At 39.1% G+C, this 12,409-nt stretch overlaps 1 protein-coding gene across 3 annotated transcripts in view; it reads left to right on the forward strand.

Moving 5' to 3' along the window:
* Positions 1-12,409, forward strand: part of Kdm4c (lysine (K)-specific demethylase 4C) — a 302,738-nt gene that overhangs the window by 242,874 nt on the left and 47,455 nt on the right. For all 3 annotated transcript variants that reach the window (XM_013026410.1, XM_013026411.1, XM_013026412.1), the window contains one exon: positions 9,443-9,628. In XM_013026410.1, coding sequence (XP_012881864.1) covers positions 9,443-9,628 — 186 coding nt within the window. The remainder of the gene's footprint in view (positions 1-9,442; positions 9,629-12,409) is intronic.

Here is a 12,409-nt window from a genome sequence, read left to right on the forward strand (position 1 = left end):
AATGGTTCCAACATTAATTCAGAAAGTCCTAAAAGTAGGTGAGTTGAATAGAGAAATTCTTGTATATTACACATAACTTTAAAATATTAAGAGATTAGTATACATGTAGTGTGGCAGGCCCCAGTTGTACCAGAAATGACAGTGTGACTTAGAAAAAAAATTTTTTTTGTTAAATAGATATTTCGACAGTTCTGAATTCAGCTAATAAAGGATATGTTTAGAGTGAGCAGAAGAAAAGAGTGTTTCTGTTTGGTTTCTGGTAAACAGCAATTTTAAATGATAAGGTTTCTTCTAGGAAACAAGTGCTTTTTAATATTGACATAAAATGAAATGAAAACACACAGGGCTGGGAAGGTGGCTCAGTGGTAGAGCGCTTGCCTTGCATGCCTGAGGCCCTGGGTTCGATTCCCCAGCACCACATAAGCAAAAAGAAAAAAGCCGGAAGTGGCACTGTGACTCAAGTGGTACAGCACTAGCCTTGAGCTGAAGAGCTGAGGGACAGCGCCCAGGCCCAGAGTTCAGGCCCCACGACTGGACCCCCCCCCCAAAAAAAAAAGAAAACACACAGAAGTATTTGGTGACCACTGTGGTTTAAGAGGCTTTCTGTCTCCACCCATTCCCTGAAAGATGCTTAGTGATAGTTCATAAATAATCAGAATAAGGCTTATTCTAAAGCTTTCTATATGCTGGAATTGTATGTTCCCATTGCCTTTAAATTAGGGGCGGAGGGAGGAGACTTGAAGGATGGAACCCAAACAGGCTGTGAGAAAAGTAAAAATGATTAGGTGATTGGTTTTTCTCAGCACTGATAACATGTCCTATTTTGTGATTCAGCAAATGCTGCTATATACTATCAGTGAAGTGCTTCTTTGAACATGAGATTGTGATGTTGCCTTTAATATTTAATTTATTTGCAAATGCTTTTATATCTGGGTTTTCTGCATGGCTCAGGTATTTAAGTACTGAGGGGAAACTCTACTTTCTGTAGAAAGGGGCCTAAAAAGGAGACACAGGAACTGTTGCAAGGTTGGCTAGCAGCCTCTCACCCTTCACCTCTGTTTTGCTTGGGTTTTGTTAGTTTCATTGCTCCTGTCACTTGCTCTTGTGCCTTCACTAAACTAGAATCTAGAACAAGATCTGTCCAGCCTCACAGTCCACACTAACTACTATGAGATACTACTCATGCAGAGAAGATATGGAGGAGTATGGCATTTGGTCAAGGTTCCCCACAGATCTTTATACTGTGGCCAATTGTATTTTTGAAAAAAAAAAAAGACAAGTAGAATTTACCCATCTTAACATAAGTAAAAGATAGACAAGTAAAGATATATTAACCAGCAGGCATTCCTGGCTACAGTTTATGCTGATCCTCTGGGTGGGGTGGTCTATGGAAGTGCTTGGTTGCCTGCCATTAAGAAAATTGAAAAAAAAACCAGTAATGAATCTTCACCTGAAACTTGGCAGCTACTGCTAACCTATTTTTGGTTGCTGTAACAGAATACCTGATGCTGGGTAATACACAGAGAAAAATAAGCTGTGTTAGCATCATTATTCTGGTGGGCTAGAAGGTTCAAGAAGTGTGATCTGCTTTAAAGTAGAAAGGCCAATGGCCATGTGCAGAGAGGAGCCCTGAACTTTATAACATCTTGTTCTCATGTGAGAACTAATCCAGTCCCATCATACCTAACCCACTTCACCTGTTCAGAGAGGGGACTCCATTACCTTCCACAAGGCCCAACTTCTAAGGCTCTGTATCTCTTCACTGCCACACTGGGGACCAAGTTTCTAGCACAGAAATCTTAGAGGAATAAGCCATATCAAAACAATGATATAAACTGTCAGTATCTCACTCTTGTAAGTGAAGCTCATGAGGGTACAGGCCAAGATTTTCCAAGAACTCCCCAATTTTGGCTGTGCTTACCTATTTGCTGGCTGTGTTCATATTTCTTGACTCAATTTTCTGCATTTTTTTTCCTCCACCAGGTTTTGTTACCTTTAAGAATGCCCTTCCCCTTTTCTCATCCTACCCATTATGCAGTGGCTCTCACCTGCCAGTCTTCCCAGGAACTCAAGCCTATTTTTGTTTGCTGGCTTCCCCAGATCTGAGATCTCAGATCTTCCTGGGTAGCTCTGAGCCATGTGGAAGTCCTGTGCTGTCACTGCAATCAGCTAATGTGCAGCACAACATCTGAAATATAAGACATTAATCACAAAGACTTTAGAGGAGCCCGCTTTTCCTTTTTTCATAAGCCTTCAAGTTAGCATGATAGAGACTATCCCATTCCATCTGGCCACAATGATACCTGGCTCTTAGAGTTCAGATTGGTGTGCAAGGGACCTACCTGCAATCTCATACCAGTTGGCGTGGCCTTGTGACCTGAGCTGTCAAATGAGAATCATACCTGCTTCTTTGTCCTGTACCTAGTGCCCTTGTGTGGCTGCCATGAAGCCTAGTCTCTGTTGGCATTTTATAAATGAGTACAAGTTGCAGTATGTTGGAAACCAATGGAGAGTCAAAGCCACCTGCATTTGTGCTCTGCCAGTCTCAGCCTTCTTTCCATGCTAGGAGGCTTTCCTATTGTGATTATCACTACAAAACTTTTGTTACAGCTGTTTCTGCATATCAGATAAAGTGCCTTGGTTACAAGGGTGTATCTTCATCATTTTTTTTTGTATCTCCTTTTGCATTGTTCAAATTATCTTTTGTACAGATGATGCTTGATAGGCATTGAAATGGCTGAAGCAATGAATCCATACTTTACAAATAAGGACTGATCATTCATTTAGTTTCTATTGTGTGCAGTAAAGTGTTCTGCTGTGTGTATCACACTTTCAAAAGCTCATATTTGGTAATCTTCTTTGTGGTATATCTGTTGATATAAAGTAAAAATGGGCTAGGAATGTAGCTTAGTGGTAAAGTGCTTACCTAGCATGCATGAAGCCCTAGATTCAATTCCTTAGTACCACATATACAAAAAAAGCTGGAAGTGGCACTGTGGCTCAAGTGGTATATAGCACTAGCCTTGAGCACAGAGAGGGCTCAGGGACAGAGCTCAGGCCCTGAAGTCAAGCCCCAGGAGTGCCCCCCCCCAAAAAAAAAGTGTGACTCGGCTGTTGATACATGGTTTTCAAAAGTCAGTTATTAGTCAGCTTTTGTCTGAATTTCTATGACCTTTCCAGTTCTAAAGCTCTTTTGTGATTCTTATTTAACATTTTCTTAGCACCAACAATGACTTTGTTTTGAATAAATGTTGCCTCATATCTGATGGCCTGCACCCTTGCTCATTTTTCTCACCCTGTCTCTTGTCCGTGCTGAGCTCATCTCTCTGTCCTTTCCCTTTTAGCCTGCTACTTGACTTTTTCTTGGCTTTCTCACCTTTTGCAGAGTGACTCTCACCAAACAAAAAGCGATGAAATAGATGGCTTCTGATACCTATCATAAATAAGGATTTAAATCAACATATTTGGCACCATGAGCCATTTGTTGTAATAATGCTCTGCACTTAAAGTGCAGAAATAACTTTGGGTGAAAAAGGCAGAGAACTTCCCACAGTAAGAACTTCTGTACACAGTGTTGGAGGTGTGGCTTAAGTGGCATGTCACCAGACCTGTGTGGAAAATGCCAAGCAAGTGCATGAGACCCTGAGTTTGAGTCCCCAAAAACTGCTATACATGAGTGTACAGAATTATGTTTTTCCACAATTTCATCATGTTCATGTGATCAGTTATACTTAGACTGCTGAGATATTTCTATGTGTTAAATTAAACTGTGTATAAATTGTGCATATAGAAACAGTCAGAATCTACAATCTGGACATAGGGGACCTCATATTTCAACACACCATCTCCTCCTCACCTCTGCTGCTTTTTATCTCTAGACAAACAATTTCTCTTTGTATTAGTCTACTCTTCTCTTCTCCACCTGCATCTCACTGGCATATGGCAGGGATTGCTTTTCTTGGCAAGTTGTTACACATCTTTTCCCTCCCAACTGTATAACTGGACATTCACTGAATCACTGTTCTCCAGTACTGGTCAGTATTACGGTGCCCATGAGTGATTGACATAATGACTGCTGATAAATAGAACATAAATCTTTTAAGTAAGTAGTGTTGGGAACACCAATAACTCTGCTGTGAAACCTGTACTTAGTTAGCCAGGTACTGATGTCTCACACTTGAAATCCTAGCTACTGAGGAGGCTGAGATCTGAGGTCTGGGGTTTGACGCCATCTTGGGTTGAAAACTTCATGAAATACTTATTGCTAGTTAGCCTGCAAAAAGCTGGAAGTATAGGTATGGCTCAAATGGTAGAACACTAGCCTTATGTGAAAAATATGAGAAGCAAAGACCCTAGCCCTGAATTCAAGCCCCAGTCATATTGCAAAATAAATTTTGCTTAAGGACTTGGAACAGAATGGAAGTTTCATCTTCAATCATAACCATAGTGACATCCAGTGAGGCCAGTACTCCCGGTTTGAGTGTAGAATGTTAACTTGCTGACTAGTGTCTGTGGAAAACAAAACAAAAAAGGAATTAGCTAATTTATCATTATCATTATCTTGTTATGTGTCTGATAGAGAAAACAGTAAGTAAAATAAAAAGCATCCATGCCTGTCTTAGAATTGCCTACCTATTTATGGAAGAAAAAAGATTCATAAAACTGGTAAAACAACAAAATCATATTATAAATCATATTAACAGAAAAAGGGGAAGGAGATGTGCTTTGAACCTTCAACTCCTTCACAGCTCATCATTTTTTGATGCCCTCTGCCAAGCTGTATGCTCAAGGCAATCTAATGATATACAAAGCCTCATTGGCAGATACTTTATTACTTCCTCAGTGCATTAGAATCCTTAATGGCCTATGCCACTGGAATAAGTATGGAAATCCAGTCCCTGAAGGAAGTATAGTGGTCTATAAATCATATTTGCCTGAGGATTCTCTCAGCTCCTGACATTGTAGAATAGGTGAACAAAATGTATGCTTTCTGAATTTCCTGGTACTAAAGTATCAGAATAATGGTCAACTTTTGACTTAAGACTGTGTACTTAGTGGTTCTTAAAGTGTGAGACTTGGGCGCAGCAGCATTGGTAGTGCTGAGGACTTCTTAGATGTGCTGACTCAATGACCCTGCCACAGATGCACTGCAGCTCTGAGGGTAGACCAGCATTGATAGTTTAACCAGGCCTTTCGTGGCTCTGATGCTACTCTAATAGCTCTGCACGTAGGTCTGTAATCAACAGTCTCTTTTCACTATTGAGGAAACAGAAGCAAAGTCATGAAACTTGACAAAAGTCTATTGGAAAGATTCAGTTTAATTCAACAACATTGACTGAGCAGTTTCAGGTATCTTTACAGGGAAAATGTAAAAGGGAATGACACCTTTAGCCATTTGTGTTGGCCTTTTCTTTCCCCCTTGCCATGCTAGTCTCTGTCTCCCTGGAATTCAGCCCTTTCTTGGCCTTGTGCTACACATGCAATGTGATGGTTCCCAAGGCTACCATTCTGGGATCTCATGAAATTGTTGTCCAGAAATTGGCTTCTTACACTTTTCCATGGCTTACTGTCATCTCACACAGTAAACTTGAGGAAAAATCACTCTGCTTTTCTGAACTTTCCTGTATTTAAGTGTCCTGTAATCTTATCATCCGGAAACTCTCTTCTATCGCTGATTGAATGTGGTGCTTACCCTATAGAACATGATGCTACCGCTACCCTCATTTATTTTAAACTTCAGGTAGCTGCAGAGGTACTCTTTCCCAAGAAAACAGGCTGCCCACTTCTTACCTTGAGTGAATATCCTTATTTAGGGGAGGATCTAGAATCATAGTCAACATGAGAGCATTGAGTAAACAAAAGAAAACAAAACCTTTTCTTTTCCATCAAGCATTTCTCTTCCTTGCTGTTACTCTGATCTTTCTTAAGTGTATTTCAGTCATTTTACTGTCTAGATTCAGATATTGTGACCTATAGCATAGGTAAGCAAACTAAGGCATGTGCTCACAATAAATAAGGTTTTATTGGAATAGTCTTTCTGACATATGTACAACCTGTAGCTGTTTTTGTACTGCTGTGGCAGAGTTGAGTTCATTGAACCTAGAACTGTATGACCTGCAAGTGTAGAGTATTTCTAATCCTATACTTTAAGAAAAAGTCAGTGGCCAGTAGCATAAGGTTTAATCTATTTATACTTAATATAAAATATATATATTTGTGATTTTTTCCTACCCTGTTAATATGGCTTTCTTAATTAATAAGCCTTTTTATCAGACAAGTTGAGACCATTAGAACATTTTCAACTTCACTTTTTCTCTCCTTATAGGCTACAGTTGCCATCTAAATTTTCTTTCTATTTTAAATCCAGAAGATGTTACTATTATGATTGCTATTATTATTTTAAATCTTTTAAGTTTACTACATATTATTTTGGTTGATTTTTCTCTTCTTGTACTTTGAAACAGAAAAGAGAACGTTTTTTAGGATTTCCTCACTCTTGAATGATAATTAGTCTGGATACAGACCAAATTTACTTACCCTTCAGAAATGGAAGACATCGTTTCATTGTCTTTTCTGCACTGTGGCAGATTAGACATCTGCTAACAATATGATGTTTCTTCTTATTGCAGGTTTTAGGATTATCTCTTGATTTGAGTCCTAACAAGTGTCTAGGATGTGCTGAAAGAATTATTACTATTTTTATTAACTTGTGGCCTTTCCATACATCTGAAAACCAACTCTTTTTTTTTTCCTTCTATTCCTCTACATGCAAATAGAGAACAGATCTCATTTGTGTTTTGTCGTCCTCCTTTTTGATTTTTTTCTACTATGTACTATTCAGTCACTAGGCATCTATGTTCAGTCTAACATCTATGTACAATTGATAGGCATCATCTCTCAATTGTGAATTTAATCTTAAGTGGCATTCATTGCATTCAGTAGTCTCGGCTTTACTGGACAATAGTGTTTATAGATATGTAGAGGTGACTATTTGGATATTTCAGCCAGTGTGAAGGAAAACTCTTAACAGAAAGCAAATGAAAATGGAGTTTGGAAATGGTGTGATGAGTACACTATGTAACGACTTCCCTGATAGGTTTATAGAATTCCTTGTCCTTAGAAGAACCTATTTGGCATTTAAGTAAAACTTCACAACTCTGAGTAAACTTCTTACAGTTGGGTTGAGTGTATTACACTTGTATTACACTTTATTATGATTGTATTACAGTTATATTACACTTTATAGTTGGGTTGACTATCTAATGACACTGGTTTTGTCCTAAAAAAATGACGACTTCTGGCCTTACTGGGAGAAGACCTGTCTCAGACGAGCAAGGATTGAATCCTCATTGGGCATTTCTCTTTCTCACCTCTACCTGCCTTTTTGTTGAGAGGCCTCAGTTTAGTAAAGGAGTTAGTGATGACAAAGGTTGGAAGATTCCAATTTTTGCTTAGCTGAGTAACAGCACTCTTTCCTTCTGTTAAAAGATCATATTCAATTAGCAAATAGGAAACAATTTCACCTGTCATACATCTGTCAGTACCTGAATTTATGCAGTTGCCTTGTATGTTCTATATTAATTAGGCTCTTAAAAGATTGTCTAATTATGCCTTGGGCTCCCTGATACAAGTGTTTTCTATTATAGCTGCCAACACATTTCAAATGATTGCAATTGACTAAAACCACCAGAAAGAAGAATTATTGAAAATGTATTGAAACTGATACTAAGGATTTCTAGAGATACTAAGATAAGATACCGAGTAATGCTGTCATGGAGATGATAATGTTTTCATTTTGTGATTTTTGCCTCCTTATCTTTTTCTCTGTCTTCCCCCTCCTGTCATCACCCCCTCTGTGTGTGTGTGTGCACACTTAAAAATGCTTAATTATACATTGAATCTGAATGTACTGGGAAATCAGATAAAGGCCCAGAGCATAGCATCCTGCAGGGACTAATGAGAGAGAAGACAGCTCTAGTGGCCCATGCTGTCCCCACCCCCCTCTCTTGCTCACATTCTGCTCCAGCTCTTGTTCTCACTCCTCCTCCCACTTCCCCTCCTCCCTTTCTTCTTCCCTCTCCTCCCCCCTCCCCCCAATGACTTAGAGATAAGGAGAAAGCCACCGAAGGATATTAAGCAGGGCCTGACATAGGATTAATGGAAAGAGAAGGACTTGGCAGTCCTGAAGAAAATGAATGGTAATAGAATGAAATAAACTATGTTAGTTAGGCCATTCTGTTCTGTGTAAGGCACCATGGTAGAGGCAGAGGCAGTGGCAGTTGCTATAGATGGGTAGGAGAAATTCAGAACAAGATAGGAACAAAATAGGCAAGACTGAGTCGCTGATCAGATGTGAGGGTGAAGAGGAGTTAGAAGTGCATATCTCTTATAATTTCTGATAAACTATTAGAGTTTCCCTAAGGAAACTTACAAGTTCCTTTTCTACGCTGTATGAATTCCTTTTGGGGGTTAGGCGGTCTCAGGAAGGAAAATACCTATAAAAGAATTGTAGTTGCAGCAACATCTGATCTCACTGTAGACTTTTTTTTGTTTTTTATCTGCAGGAGTGAAAAGTTGAGCTTTTGATTTTTCTGTTTCTTCTGCTTTCCAAACCTGATCCTGTACAGCCAGTTTTTCCCTAACTCTCAAGCATTGGTACACAAATCTTACATGTAGTGAAACTGTTTGATTTTTTTTTCCCTATCTCAAATAATGAATGTCCTGATAATATTTAGAGCTAATTGTATGCAGTTTAATTTTCAGATTTTCATTATTGCTGTTTTTATTTTCATTTTCTCTTCCCCAGACATTGTCAGCTATAAATGTTTAACAAAATTATGCCCTTTGGGGTGATTTTCAATTTTCTTAGTTTGGGAGGCGTATTTTTGTGTCAGTCATGAAGGGTTCAGATTTGGATTATTAAACACTTGAGCCCCCAGTTTCCACAATGGACCATTTAACATTTTCCATTTCCTTGTAAATGGAAAGCGTGCCCATCTGTATGCTGTTTGGGTGTTTTCGAAGACCTTGTGTACTTTAGTATCTGCCTGTCCTCCAACCCTTGCTGTACTGTGAGGCTGCTATCTGGAGGCAAAACAAAAAGAACCTCAGCATCTGTGGGTGATTTACAGGCACAGCTGGGGCCTTTACCCGAGCTCTTAGGCAGGTGGGAGAAGCATGCAAAAGATTTGGGCTTTCCTAACCCTCAAGAACTATTTGGCATTTCTGGTGGAGTGTTACTGTAGAGGTTTATTTCCTTTAGAGTGAGCAGACTGCATTGCCACAGATGCTCTTGCCACTAAGGCCCTTGGAGGGTCAGGACTTGTTGATGTAATCAGTTTTGTTTTCCTTCCCTCCTCTAATAGCTATTATTCTCTGAAGTGTGGAAATTGGCTGAGTTACAGAGTGTGAATTGATGTTCTCCTCTGTTTTAACCCTCTAGAAATGCATCTTCTGCAGACATCGGGTAAAGAGGGTCTCTGGAGCATGCATCCAGTGTTCCTATGGCCGATGCCCAGCTTCCTTCCATGTCACATGTGCCCATGCTGCTGGGGTACTGATGGAGCCTGACGATTGGCCTTACGTGGTGAACATAACGTGCTTCCGCCATAAGGTTAACCCAAATGTGGTAAGGCCTACTCTCTTTTCTCTGACGCCGAGACTGCATCTGGATTTCCTCCTGTACACTTAGGGTGCTTTAATTGGCTCTATTACTTATTATCAGTATGTCCAGACTGTGAGTTTCTTGAGGACAAAGATTATGCAATATGATTTATAGATATTTGTCCAGGATCCACCAGTGTCTTGTGTGCACTTAGACAATAAATACTACTGAGTTGTTTGAGTGAATGAGCAGATGAAAGAATGAAACTGTCCATTCTGGTTTTGGAACTGTGTACAGGGCCTCTGAATATGGTTGTACAGATTGTGCACTGCACATATCCAGTGTTGGAGATCATTTCTTCAAGTGAACAGTAAACAGTACCACCTGGGATTCTGCAATGTACAACCTGCAACTCTACACTGTTCCTTCAGGTTTTATTAATCCCTCCTAGAAGAAATGTAAAGCAACAGTATTGACAAGTGAAGTGACTGGGGGTTTGGCCAGGAACTTTTGAATACTTGATACCTTAGAATGGATAAAGGGGAGCATGAAGGCCTGGGAAAGAGTAAGGATAATCTCATAGAAGACTAGGAGAGAAGAATAGAAAACATTCATGGGCTGGGATGTAGCTCAGTGGCAAAGCGCTTGCCTAGCAAGCGCAACGTCCTGGGTTCGATCCCCAGTACCAAAAAAGAAAAGACAAAAAAAAAAGCTGTTAGCACTGCAGAGAAAACATTCATTAGTTTTCTCCATTTCACACTTTCTCTGGAAAAATAGTATTTGCAGCCAAATAACATGTGACTTTAACTGTAGTTCAGTTTACTTATTTTTGGTGAATGAGGTTTTCCCTCTATTTGAAAAGCCTAAAAACAATTATGAGGATAGAGAGATAGTGATAGTTGATTTGCCATGGTTAGTTTTCTAATTTACTGTCATTGTTTTTGGCTAACAAAGCGAAGACTAAAGCATTGTAGAGTTGCCCTGCTTTGCTAGCTTGCTCTTTTTGTTATCCTTGGGAGACTTGGCCACAGGCTATTTCAGCTTAACATGCTCTCCCTGACTGTAATAACCTCTGATGAGCAGTCTGCCAAGCCACCGGTATTGACTTGTGGAGCCATGACCCTACACACATCAAATCTCCCAGCTCTTTGTAATGATTACAGCAATTTCCACTGGCATCTTGAGAGATATTTGACATTGGTGGGTTGGGACTCTGTGCAGATGTGTGTGAATGCCCAAATGTACAGTGATGTCATCAACTTTCATGCATATTTTAACGTTGTTTTCCATTGTTTCAGGTCATTCATTCATGCTTTTTCCTTAGTATCTTTAGTTGATGTGCTCTTGCTAAGAATAGTATTATGTTCAGGAAAAAATATACGTTTAAAGACTTATACTTTGCCATTTACAGTGCTGTCAGTAATGTTAACTTCCTTAAATGACCCACATGATTGCCTTGAGCATGAGCAAGGTCATGATCTTTAGGGCCAGAATGGTTGGTGATCACACTTAGTTTCTGCCAATAAAATCTGTGTCACTTTATGTACAGTTCTTATTTCTGAGCCTCAGATTCCCCATCTGTGAAAGATGGTATCAAACCTAACTACATTGTGTTCCATTTCTAACATTCAAAGTTTGAAGCTCGTACTACTGTCATTTCTCCTGCTATTACTACTAGTGGTACAATACTTTTACCTGTTCAGAGAGTAGCCTTTTTCTGTTTTGAGAAACCCAAGTTCAGAAATATTCAGTTTATGTTCAGATCAATGCAGTCATGACTGTGTCTTTAGTCTGTACCCTAATATTTGTTGAATGCCTAACTACAAAGTCACATAGTGCTAAGGTATCCATCTATAGTTTTGCATGGGATCATGCACTCCCATTTTAATATTCCAATGCACTGATTATGGATGATTATGTTGAAGTTGCTATTAAAGAGATCCAGGTGTTTAATCAGGATCTCATTCCTCTTAACTCTGGTGTGTGGTTCAGTCAGGCTTGAGTTACTAATGAATTTCATAAATGATAGTGAAAAGAAAATATTTGACTTTAAGGAGATTTAGAAACTACTTTTCCCTATATCATAGAGCTACTTTAAGCCTGGTATATTTTATAAATGGAAGGAAAACATAATTTACAGCATGACTAGTCACAACTTTTCCTTATGAAGAAAAACAATTTAGTGTTGCTACATTGCCTTTGAGTTCTGTAGGTGAAAACACTATATTATGGTCACCAGATTTCTGAAATAAAGTCTTGGTTGGTATTACTTTCCCATTCTTCTTCAATTAGACTCCACGAATGTATTCCTTCCCAAAAATGTTTGGGAACTAACCAGAGGGATTTATAGAACCTGGCAACTTTGCTTAAAAACGTTGTGGTTGCCCTGTTTTATTAAGTGTCTTTCCCTTTTCAAACATAAAATGTTCAAATTTCCTCAAATATTTCTCTTCTTATAAATGATGAACGCTAGGGCACATGCTTCCTAGAGTAGGAACTATAGTTTATCTATACTCTGAACTATGCCTTATTTGATTATTTAAGGGTAATAGGCAATTGCTGAATGATAGCAGTGAAAACTATTAAATAAATGTCCAAGCTAACTTGGCAGCCTGAACCAGTTGTTTTATAGCATAGAGGAGGATCCTGTACAATGTAGAGGAAATGAAAATATAAACTGTTGATTTAATAGAATCTCCCTTTTTATTCACAGAATGGTTCTGATTTTTGCCTTCTCTTTTCCCCATTTTTGCCTTATCCATCAAGAAGGGCCATCCAAATTCTACTATTCCTTTAGTATCCTAA

The sequence above is a fragment of the Dipodomys ordii genome, unplaced genomic scaffold (assembly GCF_000151885.1).
Source record: "Dipodomys ordii isolate 6190 unplaced genomic scaffold, Dord_2.0 Scaffold93, whole genome shotgun sequence".
Taxonomy (NCBI): Eukaryota; Metazoa; Chordata; class Mammalia; order Rodentia; family Heteromyidae; genus Dipodomys; species Dipodomys ordii.